Source organism: Lepidochelys olivacea (genome assembly GCF_965140295.1).
Source record: "Lepidochelys olivacea isolate rLepOli2 genome assembly, chromosome: 19".
Lineage (NCBI taxonomy): Eukaryota > Metazoa > Chordata > Testudines > Cheloniidae > Lepidochelys > Lepidochelys olivacea.
Window position 1 is genome coordinate 8,741,299 of NC_140429.1, and position 17,971 is coordinate 8,759,269.

A 17,971-nucleotide genomic window follows, 5' to 3' on the forward strand; every position below is an offset into this window, starting at 1 on the left:
TCTTTCCATTCATTTCTTTAGGCTTTAGATTGGGCCCTGTGCCTCAGTTTACCCATCGGTCAGGCAGTGATCATGCGGCTTGACTTCACAGCCGATGTGTGAGGTGCCGTTAATAAAGGGGCTGAGTTCTGTTCTCAGAATTGCTGGTGTCACTCTGGAGTCATGCCATGGATTTCAGTGGAATAGCTCCGGCTTTACACCACCTTATTTTAGATTGGGAGCTTGGCCCAATTTTTTGTCTGCTGTTCAAGAGCAGAATTTCCTGAGCCGGTGGGTTATGAAAACACACCGTTCTTAAATGTCTAGCACCTCAGAATTCTGCAAAGGGGGAGGTCAAAAATCAGGCCTGTAATGAGAAGCCAGTTTCCACCTGAGGTATGGACCTGTCTCAGCAACTCCGTCTTTACATAGCCTGGGACATTTCAGCTCTTTTGCGGTGCACACAAGTTTGTGTGGAGCTGAGCTATGGGCTAAAGTCACTTAAAAACCAGATTGATCTGGTCTCTCTGGCAATGCGTAGGGTCTGCTGTTTGGCATGGGGGAGATACCCCCCTAGCCCATGCGTTCTCTTGGGAGGATGGTGATAGAGAAAAAGGGGGGGTTTTCAGCACTATGCCCCGCCAGGCACGTTTCCTTGGGCGTGATTCTCTTTTCTCACCGGCATGAAGCGGGGCTGACGCCATTGGAATCAGTGTTATGTGAGTATAAAACCCATTAGGCGCAGGCCCTCTTGCGCCAGTCAGTCCACTGCATACATTCTCTGTGCGTACTCCATCCAAAGGGACGTTTAAAATAAAGGGTGTGTGTGTGTGGGGGGGCAATCTGGAGTAGAGCTTGATCACATTGGGTGCTGAGCACCCTCTGCTTTCCAATGCAAATTCAGTACAAGTAGATGCTCTGTGCCTCAGTTTCCCCATCTGTAAAATGGAGCCAATTATCCTTACACAGCCCTCAGGGTGTGAGTTAAATGCCTTAGTGGGCCAAACCTCTAGCTTGTGTAAATGAGCAGAGCTCCGACGACGAGCTGAGGACTTGCTTGTAGCTCCTCAGGGGTCAGGCACTGGGGCCAGGGGAAGCGTTGGGATTGAGTCTGTGTATTTGGACAACACTGGTGAGCAGCACGAGGAAATCGAACAGGCGGGAGGCACCGCAGAGACTTGTAACCATACATTTATTATTCCACGTGGAAAGGCCTTAAAATGATTACACAGATGCCTGACAAGATAATCACGTACATTTGATAAGAACATCGACGTTTATAATAGAAAAGCAGAACTGGCCACTTCGCTATGGCTTCTTACAAACTCGAGTCCACCTATTCACAAGATAGGCTAAGAAGAGGGGGTCTGATCCTGCGCTCGCTGAAGCTAAAAGCAGCAGACTCCTGCTAATGACTTCAGTGGGAGCAGACCCCCGCCCCTCCCCAGTGACAAGTGCTACAGGTAAAAAGATGGGTTACATATTAAATATAGGGAGTTACCTTCAAGTAGGCCTGGTATATTACACAAATAACCACATTATTTGGTGTTACTAGCATTTTTGCAATGTCCATCATAAAATTCCATTTAAACAAAACAAATCTCTGCCATCTTTAGCTACAGAAAGAGCGTCCTTCTAGTCTCATTTTTTTGGTTGTTTCTGGCTTTGACCCTGCACACACAAGTATAGGAAGCATTATTAAGAACTGGATCCTTCAACATATTTAAGAATTATATTATTCTAACAAATAAGACCAAAAAATTAGATTTTACAGTTAAATATTTCATAAGCCAGACAAAGGTTTTACTGTACAAGCGATTGTGCATTTAAAAAAAAAAACAACAAAAAAGCAAATGATAGTGCAAAGCAAATTCTTTTGGCCAGTTTTGCGACCATTTGCATAAAATTGAGGTGTCTGTATTTACACCTTCATATGACAATATGTCATAAAGGAACATAGTTGCAGATATATATATATTTTTTTGGTTTTAAATACTCCATGAACACCATTAAATTGGTATGAAGAATTCCTTATTTTCTTTGTGCTTTCTATCAGTGGAACTATTGTACTGATAAACTTGAACGCATCAGAAGACAGGCTGCCATAGTCCAGTTTGACAGACAGATAGCAATCAAGAGGCATGGGCTTGCTGTTTGCTAAGGCAAGTGGAGTTTGCAGTTTTTAAATCCATGAGTGGTCATTGCAGCTTTACAACTAAATCTAGGTACATATGATTTGATGTCCCAATCCCATATTTAAATGGTAATGCATTTTATGTCACTTGATTGCTGGAAAGATACCCACTGAGATTTGACAAGCCAACCATCTTTGCTTTAGCTGTGGTGCATAGGATGGGATTTTCAAAGGCGCTCAAGGTCTCATTGAAATTCAACCTTAACTCACTCAAACATAAGCAGCCAGATGCCAAATAATTCTCATGATAACTTAAAAAAACCCACTGAGTAGTAGGAGTTTCATAATCAGTTAAGGGAAAAAAAGGGGCAACTCTTGGCTTGTTCTACATCACCTTGCCGGAGAGATGCTTACCGCTTGGCTTGTTCTACATCACCCTGCCAGAGGGATGCTTACCGCTTGGCTTGTTCTACATCGCCCTGCCGGAGAGATGCTTACCCCCAGCCACGGGCTCTGTTAAATACTCACAGGGTTAGTATGAATTTAGAACTATGCTTCAGCATTATTATTAATATATCTCCTCTGAAGTGGCCACATAACTAGAGGAGACCTCTAGTTCACATCCTGAAGCACCCAACTCCCACGGGGTCTTCCTATTTAATAGGACTGGGAATCTAATTCTAAGCCCTGACTCTCCATCACCCTTCGCCGTGTGCAGTCATTTACACCAGTGCAAAGTGGAGGGAAAATGCTTCTGCTTTAGTAGCCTTTTGTATCCATTAACACAGGAGCAGGACCCCCCTCTGCTTAAAGTACCTCTTGCAACACACAAGTCCTGGGTTCTGTTCCCATCCCTGCCACCGGTGTGCTACATTCAGTGACCTAGAGTGGGAGCTCTTACAACCCAGCTGCCGGCTGAAGTGGCAAACTGTTATCCAGGCAAACGTACCTTATTCACAGGAGTCGTCTCATCGTCTTCAATGGAACAACTAGTGTGAGTAAGGTTATGTTAGGACCAGGCCCTAATTCCTGTTTGAAGCACAGGGAACTAATTTATGTCAGCTAGCAATGCGGAGGGGCAGCGTGGTCCAGGGAGATCCCAAGGACCCAGGAATGCTGGCTTCTAGCCCAGACTCTGCCACAGAGCTCCTGTGTGATGTCCCCTGTTTACTTCCCTACGCGTTGTCTATTTCAGTTGTAAGGTCACTGTGGAGGATAGTCACTATGTATCTGTACAGCACTCAGCACGATGGGGCGTAATCTCCGCCGAGGCCTCTAGCGGCTGCTCTGTTACCAGTGGTAAGCGTGGGTCAGGAGTGCCACTGTATGTGGCCTTCAACGAATCCCTCTACCTCAATTTACCTGTCTGTAAAATGGGGATAATAACAGTGCCCTAAATCACCACAGGGGTTGTGATACGAGGCATAATTATGCTAAGCACTTTGAGATGAGAAGTGCTATATAGTATGATTTCATTTGTCTAAAATAAAGCCAGGGGGTTACGTTTTATTTAAAATTGAGGGGTCAGTCAAATCTCAGTCAGTACTTCAAGAATCAGCCGACAATCTCTTTTCTTTAAGCACAAACGCATGGTGTGTAGAGCCACTCTGGGTGTAAAAATGGATGCGAATCATAAAATAAATACTAAGTATTGCCACAGCTGCCTGCGTTCCACCTGGAAATGAGCGAGGAGAAGCCGCTACGCTGGATTTCATATAATTCCAAAGGCTTCCGCGTCCTCTTTGCAGCAAACGTGTTTGTAAGTGCACCTCACACGCTGGATTGTCCCAAACGCCTTCTTCGTCTCGGACGCAACCATCGAGACTAACTAGAAGTAGCAAGGAATTAACGTCCAGGTCAGGACGAAAGGAAAACACATTGTGTTAAAAAATTACATCTCATGTAAACATATGGGAAGGGGATTGGGGAGGTCGTCAAGCGTGGGATCAGCCATGTTACTGTTGAAAACAAACAAACAAACAAAAATCACAATACAACCACTTTCAAAATCATATCACAGCACTTGTTCACATGGCTGATACCTGCTCACTCGCTAGCAATGTTCTTCAGAGCCTTAACTGCGTCAGCGAGAGCCAGTCACACCTGTTTTGCTGTAAACAAGACTCACGTCTCAGCTGATGCGGGCAGCTCTGGTTTGTTTGGTGATTAAAGGCCCTTTTCCGGAGGGGGCGAGTGGCTAAGGCTTCTTAGTTCGTTCTTCCTGCATTTGCAGAGAGATGGACTGGCTGATTTCTGGGGCCTTTTTAAAATTTTCTCTTAACACCTATGATTCTGCAGGAGGACAGGGGTTTTTTTGGTTAAGAGCGAGATGATGGATAGGCATTCTGAACATAGCCACAGCTGGGCAATTAACAAACATCTGATTCCACACACTCCTATATACAATCCACCCATTTCAAAGTGACCAAAGGAACCTCACTGAGTGACCAATTCAAGCCTTGTGGACGTGTGTTTTGAACTGTATACAGCTCTGGTCCATCTTTGCTTGCCAATTACCTATATTGGTGAGGGAAGGATCCTGATTTGCCTTCAGATTGGGAGACGTCCCGTGCTAGGCCTCATTTTGATCTATTTGCGATTGACAGGAGTAACACATTGATGGGCGTTTTATTTGGTTCAAGTTACACGTGCCTCCTTGAGTCCTTCCTAGTAGGGTCTCCAGACAGATTCATCCATCCTCCCGGTAGTCGTCATGGCTGTAGGCGAGTTACTGTGACTACCATCCGCATCAACGCCATCATTCTGATTAGCAAGGTTGGGATTCATTAAGTTGTTGCCCACTGAGGCACTCGTGCAGGAGGACAGCATCCTTGTGGGTGAGCGCTCACCTCCCGCCACCATGGAGAATTGGTACGATCCGGACGACGTACCGTAGTACAAATGGTAAGGGGAAGGGTTGGTTTGGAAGGGTCCACTTTGGTTCTGGGTGGAGCCAGGGTAGGGTGGCGGAAGGTAAGTGTGGTGGAAGCGGGTCGTGGTGGGCATGCTGGTCATGCTGATGCCACTGATCCCTGAGGCTGAGGGCGTCGCGGGGTAAGGGAAGGCCGCTGACATCGCGCCGGGGTAATGCATCCGGGGGTCGGAAAACCTGGTCTCGGTCAGGGTCGGCAGTGTGGGAAAGGAGCGATCAAACTGACGTGGGTCAGAGAAGGGGCTCAGATCCGACGTGCCTGTTTGCAAGAAAAAAGAACATTGGCTGGTTAGGCTTTTCCTGCTGGAAAACAAAGACCACAGCTGACGGGCGCAGCTTTAGGGTGTACTTGGGGCTGACGCTTAACGGGAGAGTGAGTGATTTGTCCAAACAGGGTCCTGTGAGCAACAAGTCCAAAGGTCTATTCCTGCCTCTGCAACAGGAAAAAAGCCACACTGATCTAAACACCTTTATACGGATAGAACTGCATCCACACCATGGGACTGCACTGACTCCATAAAGGGATTGCATCCACACTTACGGGACTGCACTGACTTAACTGTATTGGTTTCTAAACTGGGTACAAAAGTGATAGGAAAACTGGGTGCAGACCAGCCCTCGCAACCAGCATTAGGCCTATCGTTATCCTTTCTCAATGGCGAGAGGATTGCAGCCTTTACTCAAATCAATCCGTGAAACAGAAGACATTCTAACCTATGCCTCATAAATAAACAATTTAGGAATGTGAACAACAAAACACAAAGTAGGGATCTAACACCAATCAGCAGTTGCGTAACAAAGTTGTTTTGCCTAGTAGCTAGAGCACCGGACAAGGGCTTAGGAAACCTGGGTTTTATGCCTGCCTCTGGTCTGCTGAGTGATCGTGTGCAAGTTACTTCAGCTCCCTGTGCCTCAGTTTCCCTATCTATAAAATGGGGCCAATGTGCTTGGTAAAAGCTCTTTGAGTTCTACTGATGGGGAGGGTGAGGTATCTTTGCTTGTATACTCTGCACAGCACTGTATGGTACTCTACAGCATGGTTCACAGCCTGGTGTTGGTGCAGTCGTCCTTGCGTCTCCAGCACAAGAAATAAAATTCACAGTAAGAGGCACGTCCTAAATCTGCAGTTAAGCAGAGTTGTGGAAGCTACAAAAAGTCATTTGTTTAGGCCAGTCCGGTTTCCTGCCCTAAAAGCTGTTGTTTCTTATCCACGAAAGAACGGGGATAAGCTTATTTCTCTAGTGGTTTATCCGTCTCCAGCAGAAAAAAAAAAAGCTATAAACACAAAAAAATTGTTTAGCCATTGCGTGGGCTGTGTAGCAAATAAACCGGCACAGGGCCCCAGACAGCCAGTCCCTGAGCCAGTCAGTCAGGCCCCCTTGGTGTACACACACGCACAAACAGAGCCAGGGAGGGAAAGCCGGAGTCTAGGCCAGGTCGTTAAGCCTTCGTGTGGGTGGCCTGTTCAGGCTGATAGCATCAGGGGATGGAGCTGATAAACATACAGCTGAAAGCTCCCAGGCTGAGCCACCATGTCCCTGCTGCTTTTTGCCTCTGAGGGGATATAAAAAGAGTGGAAAACTTGGTCCTTCTGGCCGAAAGTCTGATGGAGGGGCAGGGAGGCCGATATAAAGGGGCGTCCCCTCTAATTCCCTCAGACATTGGGGCAGCCCCCATCTGTTTGGGGGGAGGTCAAGGAAATTGTCCACCACTGCAAACCCAAAGGATTTCCCAGGCAGACCAAGCTAGGAAAGGGAGTCCAAGATGGCATAGTTCCCAGGGGAGCACTGGTCCTTCTCATGACTGTGCCAGACTTCGGCGGCTGCCTTAAGATCTGTGGCTTCTCCCCCTGGATTCCAGCACGTCTGTGGGCTTGGGGGACCTGCTACAAAGCAAAGATGAGCCGAGGTGGTATGAGTCACTGCAAAGCCCAGGTGCTCAAGGGCCGAGTGTTGCCCACCCTGGGTTGACCCGCCTGCAGTTCATTGCGTGGGGAGGGCAAGAGTTAGCCTCATGGTTCTTGCCACAATGGTGAAAGCTGCTGCTGGGCCAGTTACAACCTCACAGCCCCTGTGGGTGGGTCAGAGAGTGGGCAAGACGTCTTCCCAGCATCTCCACTTCTGGGCCCTTGAACTATTCCTGTTCTAACCGAGCAGCAGCAGGAGAATGGAGCTGGCCAAAGGAGGTACAAGAAAGGGGCTTCCCTCAGCCCCATTCCAAACACCACCTTTGCGGGAGACTACAGTGGAAAGCAGCTCTCCTCAGACCCATGGTCTCCATGCAACATGTCCTTAGAGTCCCAGCCCGAGCCACAGGCTGGCTAGCCCCACTGCTTTCAATGGAGTGGCACCCCCTTACACCAGCTCTGAATCTGGCCCATAGGGTCAACCCTGGCTGCTCTTTCTCAATCCCTGGACCAGAACACTGTCGTTTTTTCACTGTAGCTTTTTTCTGTCATGACAAAATACAAGTGATGGGATCTTTCTCCATACACGTCTACACCGAGGGCGCTTTGTAGGTTGCACTGTATCCCTATGATATGAGCGTCCTGATCACCAAACAGTGACATGTTAATGGATTAGGAGGAGGGCAATAATACACTTAGAAGCTGTGTTTCTGATCTGCCTTACACGCGTGTGATTCGACTAACTTTTATAGCTTAACTCCTGATTTGCACTGGTCTAAGCAGCTGGTCTAAAGCTACAGCCCACAATCAGAGCTGGCCTGTGGCTTTGTATCAGAAGCAGAATTAGAACAATGAGATCCTTGCAAGCGGGTAGGAGCGGAGACTTATTTTAAAGGGGAGCAGATAGATTAGGCTACCCAGGGGTGGATGTGAGGTGCAGTGTAGGTACACTGCCTTTTTCTTAAATATGAGGCTAATAAATAAAGCCCAACCTTGATAGTGCTTTTTCAACCCAAAATGCTTTACAAATTATATGTATATATTGTAAAGCAGAACAAAATCCATCCATCCACCACCAAAATACAGCCCAGCAATGTTACTCAGCAGTTTGGGACGGGAAGTGAAGAAGAGGGTCCTGTCTTACCATGAATGCAGGGGGGGAATCTTAGGGCAGGAGAAGGGAATTATTCATGTTGGAATTTGTCCAGTATCTCCTGGCTAACACCCTTATGCTACTGGGAAAGGCACTGTGCGATTGTTAACCATTGCAAATGACCGAAGGACCTTCACTTTACATCTTATCCTAAAGGCAGGACCTCTGGCTGCACAATATCCTCCCAGGAAGCCATGAATCCACAAAAGAGATCTCCCATTCGAGCATTGGACTGTCTAGACCTGCTTAGCTTTTGACACCTGATAAGTTCCCAATACAAGAAGATGGTACGGCTGCGTAAAAGGAACCGAGCCGTTCTGCAATAAGGGGAAGAGCACCACCTATTGCATCACAGCCCGTGGGGGGCCCCCCCTCCCCATCGCTTCCTGCACATGCAATTTCATTTGTCATCTTTGGACTCTTCTCAGGGAAGCAGCCTCCAAATTTGCTACATTTCTCCCAGGGTTAGGCCATCCCTAGGAATTCAGCTTCACCCGGTCGTCCAATACAGATGGTGACCATCTCACTTCAGATGGTGAGCAGACCCACCAAGCCATGTACCACGAGCTGAGCCAAGAGGGAGTTACCTCCCTTCATTATATTTCATATACCCATAAATAACAGTCCATAAAAAGCAAATTGAAATAAAAGATAAGTTCTCAGGGCGCATTTCCCTTTGCCTCCATAATATACTCAAAAGGGGGTTATTTTTAAGCCAACTTCTTATTGGTCTATACTTGCACCGCTTGGGAATCCATACTTGCTACTATTTAGATGCAACTGTATCAAAGTGTTAATTAAAGGCCCTGTGCAGGGAGCTCTATGGAAAAGGACATGGGTAGAATATGAGGGTTGGATGGGACCTCAGGTGGTCATCTAGTCTAACCCCCTACTCAAAGCAGGACCAATCCCCAGTTTTGGGCCAGAACCCTAAATGGCTGCCTCAAGGATTGAACTCACATCCCTGGGTTTAAGCAGGCCAATGCTCAAACCACTGAGCTATCCCTCCCCCATAGATAGGTCTATGGAAACTCCTTCTACGGCATGCAAATACTGCTAGCTTTCCAGGTGTCAGCTCTTACACCTCAGAACAAGCCAGTGACACAGAGATAATGAGCCAGATGCAATGGAATTAAACCAGGGCTGAATCTGGATCGGTATGCTGCCCTCTGTACATAATGCATGCTCATTAGCATTGAGTCCTTGCATGTTAAGTAGTGGTATGAGTCTCATCTTGACTCAACTTAAACTACAATGTACACTTTGCAGGCTCGCTGCAACACACCTACGCCTCTTAGACAACTGTCTATATCTATACACCTCTGACCGCCGAAATACAGCCACCTCAGTGCCGGCATGCCACAGTGCAGAGCGGTTTAACCAGGAAGTGAAGACGCATATCTTAGCCATCTGAAACTATGGAAGGAACAGGAGGGGGCTGGACCTAACTCCTCATGCTGGAATTTAGCCAGGAGACCTGTGCTAACATCATGCTTGCAAACAGTGGTCAGGACCTGAGTTTAACGTCTTATCCGGAAGAAGGTTTCAGCTTTTACAGAGCAGCAGTAAAACTAGCCCTGATTGTTTGTTTTTTTAATTCTCATCCTTCATCTCTGGGGGCGTTGTCCTGCCAGGAAAATCCAAACAGTGGCCACGGAACAACACACCACCTCCCTGTATAATGGCATTCTTTGTGTTCTGATTCCCCACTCCCCCCCCCATCCCACCCACCTTTCTAATACAAAGGGGGGGAAATGGCGCCATCCTGGAGCTGTAGACACTTTACACCGCCAGCCAACTGGAAAGTGGGAAATATCCTTAGGGCAGATCCTGCCCAAACAGGGCAGATGGGGGAGGTTGACGGGCTGTAGGGATGGGAAAAAGTTTCCTAGTGTGCTGAATAGCAGTGTTAGCTCTGTTTATAGCCACTCTTGGGTTGTATAACAACCTCCCAGGGATCAGAACGGGTGTGCTGCGGATTAGCGCTCCCACGGAATATCCCCGACTGCTTGGGTGCCCGTTGCCTGCACTCCCGGACCGGGCAAGGCCCCGCTTTGCACAGCCACGTGTACGACTAGGTATCATCAGGCCTTTACGGCTGTGATAGCACCCATTCCAACAAGGAGTTAACACAAACTCCGGGCTTTAAGCTCAGGTTTTCTGAGGGGAAAGGCATTACCCGCCAGGCCTTACCGATTGAAGCTTTTTGTCCCTCACCGAGAGACACACTAAGGGGTAACTGAGTAAGGGACATGTGTCTATATTGCCTGCAAGCCACTGCCCCACCGTGCTAGCCAAACCCTGCCCCAGGCTGTCAAAACTGCAGCTGCTGAATGAGCGACAGCCCCTAGCGACAGAATGGGACACGGGCTGGACAGAAGTGGGGCTGGTGTAGTGAAGCTAAAGCAATGCAGGTGTAACACACCAGTGACTGCGTGCTACAGGTCCCCCCACTGTGCCACCCCACAGATAATATGAGCTGCTATGATCCGGCCCCTGCCTAGGGAACCTTGTCTCTGGTGCGCCCGATGTAGCCGCTCCTGCCTTTCGTTCCGGCAGGCTCCTGTTCAACCTGTGGTGCGTTAGCCAAAGTAAGAGTCATCCCGTAAGCCTGGCATGCGTCATGTGGCTAGACAGCCCCGTGGCTCGCACCCAGAGCCCACCCTGAGACCGAATCAGGCCTGTGCCTGGATGCTCTTCCCACGCTGCAGTGTTTGGCACCAGACCTGCCTTGCACAGGCCGCTCTGTGGACTGTGCCAAGCGGCACTCAGCCGCCAACTGATGCGATGTTGGGGTGCATCTTTGGGCCACTGTGGGGAGAGTGTTCCTACTTTCACACGGGACACTGGACTCTGGCCCCACTTGGACTTGATCAAAGGACCCTCGGCTACAAACCCTGCAGCTCTCCCATGCTGGGTGACCGGCTCTTTGTGAAGCACTAGTCGCTTTTATGTCAGGCCTCTTTTCCAAGCGGCGCCCATCAGATGGCAATACCCCTGCAAAGTGATCAACACCTGGACGAGAGCTGACATTCTGTCCGCTAGAGGGCAGTGGTGCACACAGACCCCATTCCGGACACTTTTAGACAACGACACACAGGTTGCAAGTGGAGACAAAAGATGATCTTGTGGCAAAGACACCGTCCGGGAGCTCTGGATTCACTTCCCAACTCTGCTGCAGCCTCTCTGTATCACTGTGAACACGTTATTTAGTCTCCCCCTGCCTCAGTGTCCCCCATAAAATGGAGATACTAATAATATATTATTTCCCCCATCCAGGGTCAGGCTCGTCTGTTTAGACTGTGAGCTCTGTGTGGCGGGAACTCTCTCTAAGTATGTGTACGTACAGTGCCTAGCACAATGGGACCCTGCTCTCAGTTGCGGGCTCTAGGCCCCGCTGTCATACGTATAATGGTGAACCTGTGTTTCTGCAGCATTCAGCCAACTCTATCCCACAAGAACAAACCGAACAACAGAGCCTGAAGTTTTATACAAGTAATAAGCACAATTAGTTCGCAAACGATGAACTGGAATTCATCACCAAGCTAAAATTTTCCCTACATATTTGCTGGGCATCATTGTCCTCTAATGAAATTTGGATGCATGTTCATCTTGCCCGAGTTCCTAGTCTGCTCCTGCTGCTCTCAGAAGAGTCACCCCTGACGTTCTGAATCATAATAGACTTGACAAGTTCCAAATAGAACAGCTGTATTAATTTCAGGTTTCAGAGTCACAGCCGTGTTAGTCTGTGTTCGCAAAAAAAAAAGGAGTACTTGTGGCACCTTAGAGACTAACCAGTTTATTTGAGCATAAACTTTCGTGAGCTACAGCTCACTTCATCGGATGCATACTGTGGAAAGTGTAGAAGATCTTTTTATATACACACAAAGCATGAAAAAATACCTCCTCCCACCCCACTCTCCTGCTGGTAATAGCTTATCTAAAGTGACCACTCTCCTTACAATGTGTATGATAATCAAGGTGGGCCATTTCCAGCACAAATCCAGGGTTTAACAAAAACGTCTGGGGGGGGGGTAGGAAAAAACAAGGGGAAATAGGTTACCTTGCATAATGACTTAGAGACTGGGAGTGGCTAAGTCATTATGTAAGGTAACCTATTTCCCCTTGTTTTTTCCAACCCCCCCCGCCCCCCGACGTTCTTGTTAAACCCTGGATTTGTGCTGGAAATGGCCCACCGTGATTATCATACACATTGTAAGGAGAGTGATCACTTTAGATAAGCTATTACCAGCAGGAGAGTGGGTGGGAGGAGGTATTTTTTCATGCTTTGTGTGTATATAAAAAGATCTTCTACACTTTCCACAGTATGCATCCGATGAAGTGAGCTGTAGCTCACGAAAGCTTATGCTCAAATAAATTGGTCAGTCTCTAAGGTGCCACAAGTACTCCTTTTCTTTTAGCTGTATTAATGTATTAGCTGTATTGACACGGTCTCCCACAGTATTCTTGTCAGCAAGTTAAAGAAGTACGGGCTGGATGAATGCACTATAAGGTGGGTAGAAAGCTGGCTAGATTGTCGGGCTCAACGGGTAGTGATCAATGGCTCCATGTCTAGTTGGCAGCTGGTATCAAGTGGAGTGCCCCAGGGGTCGGTCCTGGGGCCGGTTTTGTTCAATATCTTCATAAATGATCTGGAGGATGGTGTGGATTGCACTCTCAGCAAATTTGCGGATGATACTAAACTGGGAGGAGTGGTAGATACGCTGGAGGGCAGGGATAGGATACAGAGGGACCTAGACAAATTGGAGGATTGGGCCAAAAGAAATCTGATGCGGTTCAATAAGGATAAGTGCAGGGTCCTGCACTTAGGACGGAAGAACCCAATGCACAGCTACAGACTAGGGACCGACTGGCTAGGCAGCAGTTCTGCGGAAAAGGACCTGGGGTGACAGTGGACGAGAAGCTGGATATGAGTCAGCAGTGTGCCCTTGTTGCCAAGAAGGCCAATGACATTTTGGGATGTATAAGTAGGGGCATAGCAAGCAGATCGAGGGATGTGATCGTCCCCCTCTATTCGACATTGGTGAGGCCTCATCTGGAGTACTGTGTCCAGTTTTGGGCCCCACACTACAAGAAGGATGTGGATAAATTGGAAAGAGTCCAGCGAAGGGCAACAAAAATGATTAGGGGTCTGGAACACATGACTTATGAGGAGAGGCTGAGGGAACTGGGATTGTTTAGTCTGCAGAAGAGAAGAATGAGGGGGGATTTGATAGCTGCTTTCAACTACCTGAGAGGTGGTTCCAGAGAGGATGGCTCTAGACTATTCTCAGTGGTAGAAGAGGACAGGACAAGGAGTAATGGTCTCAAGTTGCAGTGGGGGAGGTTTAGGTTGGATATTAGGAAAAACTTTTTCACTAGGAGGGTGGTGAAACACTGGAATGCGTTACCTAGGGAGGTGGTGGAATCTCCTTCCTTAGAAGTTTTTAAGGTCAGGCTTGACAAAGCCATGGCTGGGATGATTTAATTGGGGATTGGTCCTGCTTTTGAGCAGGGGGTTGGACTAGATGACCTCCTGAGGTCCCTTCCAACCCTGATATTCTATGATTCTATGTGTTCCATAACCACCTATTGCAACAGCAAAAGAACCTTCTGTCACATTAAACAAGTGATCAAGGGGCAATCTAGAGTGAACATACCATTTGCACAACCAACTCAGCGCATGCCAGGAAAGTCGGAGTTAGTACCTTGTATCTACACTCTCCTCACCAGCCCTTCACTCCGTTTGAAATCAGAGCTGCTTTTTAAACTCTCTCTCTCTCTCTCACACACACACACAATCCACTGCATGCAACACACGCAGCTGCAACGCGTTGCATCTGCAAATTTACGATGGCTTGACTTGGTTTATAGCTGTCCAGCCCCTTCGCTTTTTAGACCCTGGCAATTTGAGCTTGAGTATTTCAGCTGTCCAGTTGCCAATCAAAATATTTGAAGGAAATGTTTATTTTCTTCTCGAAATCACACCAGCTGCTGCACTAACTGAATAAGCCCATTTAGATGTAAGAATTTAACCATTGTAAGATTGACTCGAGTGCCCAACTACTCCAAAATCTGACCCAGTCGCCCAGCGGAAATGTCAGTGTTTTGGATGGGAGATTGGGGAAGCGTGGAATGTGTATTAAATAAAAGCCATGGAGAGGTCAAAGCCCTGACTGCTAATGTCACTGTCTCGTAGGTGGGCTTGTTCTGGCATCGGGATGGTGTGGAGGAGCAGGCCAGCAAGACACCCTATTTTGTGCCAGTGAAATATGCATGTCTTAAAGCCCCCCCTTCCCCCCTGCTTTTGCCACGCTTCAGACAAACCAGCTTTCAAAGCCATGTAGCTCTTTTCCAGCTAAAGCAGCTGAGCCCAAGTGACAGAGTGACTTCAGTGTCCTGCCAGCTTGGGAGCCCATATAGGCCTTTTCTGGCATTGAGGAGCTAAAGGACAAGCGCTGTACCAAATGCCTGCTTATGAACGGCAGCAAAGCCCGCGTGGGTCAGCAGCGGGAGCCGCCGGCTCACGAGGCGCCCGCACGGGGACGCTTTGTGTCCCGCAGCAGGAGGGAGGTGCGTCTCTGACGCGGGGAAGAAGGTTCTGCCTCCTCACTGAAGAGCTGCTAGCTGCCCCAGGAGGGCTGGGCAACCCAAAGCCGAGCCTCGCTGCCTTTCGGGGCCTGCACCGTTCCCACTGGACCTGATCCCCTGCCGAGCAGGGACATTCTGGGGAATGGGGGGGTCCAGCCTCCACGGGGGCCTGCAGCACGCCTCGGGATACCTGCTCTGGCGTGGAAGTAGCAAGAGCCGCTAACAACAGTGAATTGCGGTGCGGTGAAGCCACAGCAGCTCGGGTCGCAGCAGCCCTGGCTAGCCACTCGACTAGCCACTGGCTAGCCCTGGCTAGCCACTCGACACGCGGCTTCCCTGCCATTGTTCTAGGGAGCTCGGGGACGTCTGCACGTGCTCCAGTCACCCCTCGGACTGAAGTGTAGCCAAAGTTCAGGGCACATGGGCCGGGGGGAGGGGCGGGGGGGAACAGGGGATCCACTAATGAATAGGTGACTGGCTTAGGTTACAAGGAGGACGGATTTATTTGGGGGCCATGGGAAGTCCCTGGGGTATAAATAATATCGGCGTACAGAGGAGGAAAGGGGGCAGAGGAAAGTGTAGGCTGAACACTAGCGAACACGTCTTACCGTGAAGGCGAAGAGCCAGTGGGAAAGCAGCGACGCTTTGCCCGGCCCGTCATCAAAAGTGCTCCATACTGTGACCGGGTAAAACTGTCAGCTTCGCCAGGAGGTGATTTAGATGCCCAAGTCCCATTTCCAAGAGTGAATTAGGCGTGGAGAGTGGCAGTCACAAGGGTCTTTAAGTGCCTAACTCCCACTGAAACATGGGCGTTAAGTGCCGCAACACTGTCGGGAATCCCACCCTGTGGTGCTTTTGAAAATTTTGCCTGCCATAAAGTGTCATGAGCCTCATTTTATAGATGGAGAAACTGAGGCACAGACAGGTAACATGTCTTCCCCAAGTAAGTCAGCAGCAAAGCACTGTATGTGTGTGTGTGTTTCCAGGCACACACATACACGTTCTGTTTTCACACATACACAACAGAGCTGATAGATATAGAGAGCGAGAGAGTCAATGGAAAACTTGATAAAGTTTTAAAAAGATTTTTTTCAGCTTGACTATAGCTGTGTGATGTGTGTATGTACATGCCTTGCAAAATTGACATGAAAAATCCAGCCCAGGGGGAAAAAAAAAACTACTTTCCTGCCATATGGCATGATGATTGATGACAATGTAAACACGAATGATATTTTACACTTCTGTATATAATGTGTGTGTGTCAAAGACAGCGAGCGGTGGGGGAGAAAACTGCATCTCTACATCTCTCTGTGCCTCTGATTCTTTTCCCCCCTGTCCCTTCTAGTTTTTGTTCTCCTTGTACCTAAATTGTCTTCCAACATTCTTCTCTCCCTGCTCTTTTGTACTTCTAATGGCTGGTCCACCTGGGCGTATGGGCAGTAGGTGGTCCACAGAGGGTCCACCTGGGCGTATGGGCAGTAGGTGGTCCACAGAGGGTCCACCTGGGCGTATGGGCAGTAGGTGGTCCACAGAGAGAGACAGTTTGTTCTCTGGAATATCAAATCCTCCTGCTTTCTAGAGAGGAGTCCAAACCCTCCCTTAAACGCCCATCCTCATGGCTACTTGTCACCTCTCACATCTGTGAGCGAGTGCATTTACTTTCAAGTCAGAGTCAACAAAGAAGGTGAGAAAAAAAATGGTGAATGTTTCTGGAAAGAAAACAGAACAGAGTTTATTTTGGGGCATTGAAAAGCCAAGGTGTGAACAGCGTCCGTTGCAACCAGCAAAGCGGTTGTTCTGTATCTGATATAACTAACTCATGAACTACATGTGATTACTTCCTCTGCTGTGTCTGAAATACCATACAGCTTATCTGAGCATCTCAGGGGTACTTGCTCGAGCGTGTAAAGAACATTTACGACTTGAAACCTTCTGTTTTTGTAAATGTCTTGAAATTTAGAGCTATATGAACACACACAGAGCCCTCCGATCTACTCACCAAAATCCACCCCCACCAGCTTCTTTGTTCCCAGGTCCTTAAATTGACACACCTCAGCTTTGCTGGGCACCGGAGCTCACATTCCCAAAGCTATTTAGGTGCCTCACTCCCATGGATCTACCATGGGAGTGAGGCACCCAGGTATCTTTGTGAATCTGGGCCTAGGCTAGCAGCATTCTAGCCCACATTTCACTATGCACCTGTATTGCAAAGAGCAGCAAAAGCCCTGACTGGCTGGTATTCGGTGAGACTGACAGCCTGCAGCCCGACTACCTCACGAGCTGTGTGTCAGGTCAAAGCTTGGAGAGGGGAGACCCCTTAAGGAACGCCATGGTGATTCAGTACGCAGCACTTAGTTTGCTCTGTGGCCCCCAAACCTGCATCAGAACACAGTAGCACAGACCTGTGCAATGAGGCAGAGACCTACCGACTGTGCAATCTTCTTCTGGGGGGGTCTGGGCTAGATGATGTCAGTGAAGCATCAAGAGCTAAGTCAGTGTGGACTGAAGGAAAACCAAGATCCTGACCACTAAAGATCCCACGACCCACCCGCAAGAGAAGAGCTGTTAACCCTAGTATCGATGCCAAATTGCAGGTGCAAACAAAGAGGGTGTTTTGTTTCACTTCATAAATTGTTGCTGGTAAACAGTTGCCATGCTCTAATCCAGTGGTGGCTGCACATCAGTGATTCCTTTGCATACTCTTTATGAAATAAAGTGCTTAAGTGCTATTATTGTGTCTCATCGTGATGCTGCATTTCTTTACTAGGTTATATTCCATCTTTAAACATTTTAAACTCGATTCATTTCAGGGAGTATTGTCCAATGTGCAAATCTAATTCACTGGCTCAGAAGAGCAATTTAAAGACAGAGGAATACTCAGAGATAGAAAGAAGGCAGGAAACCCATCTTGGTATGTTCCTTCCTTTGAGGCGAAAATTATAGCCCACATTTTATTTTCTTCCCACTAATGCTTGCCTAACTTCCTTTGGAAACAATTTAGTAGCTGCCCAAGAAACAGCTATTTTAAAGCAACTATAAGTCAATCTGGATGGGCTCCTGGAGGACGAGGGAGCAGAAATGAACAGTATTGGCTAGGTCTATAATTTAGAATTTAACCTTAGAACAGCCACATTGCGTTTCTGAGGCCAGGTCTACACTACAGTCATTGCAATGGCCCAGCGATGGCTCAGCAGCTGTGATGATGCAGGGCTGTAATGTAGACACTTGCTACCTTGCCAGAAGGAGGTTTTCCATCACTGTAGTTAATCCATCTTT

The 17,971-nt window shown here is 48.1% G+C and overlaps 1 protein-coding gene across 1 annotated transcript in view; it reads right to left on the reverse strand.

Moving 5' to 3' along the window:
* Positions 1-1,171: 1,171 nt before the first annotated feature.
* RUNX3 (RUNX family transcription factor 3) overlaps positions 1,172-17,971 on the reverse strand; it is a 117,928-nt gene continuing 101,128 nt past the window's right edge. The window contains exon 7 of the mRNA XM_084652584.1: positions 1,172-5,304. Within this exon, the coding sequence (XP_084508710.1) occupies positions 4,781-5,304 (524 nt within the window). The 3' untranslated portion in view covers positions 1,172-4,780. The remainder of the gene's footprint in view (positions 5,305-17,971) is intronic.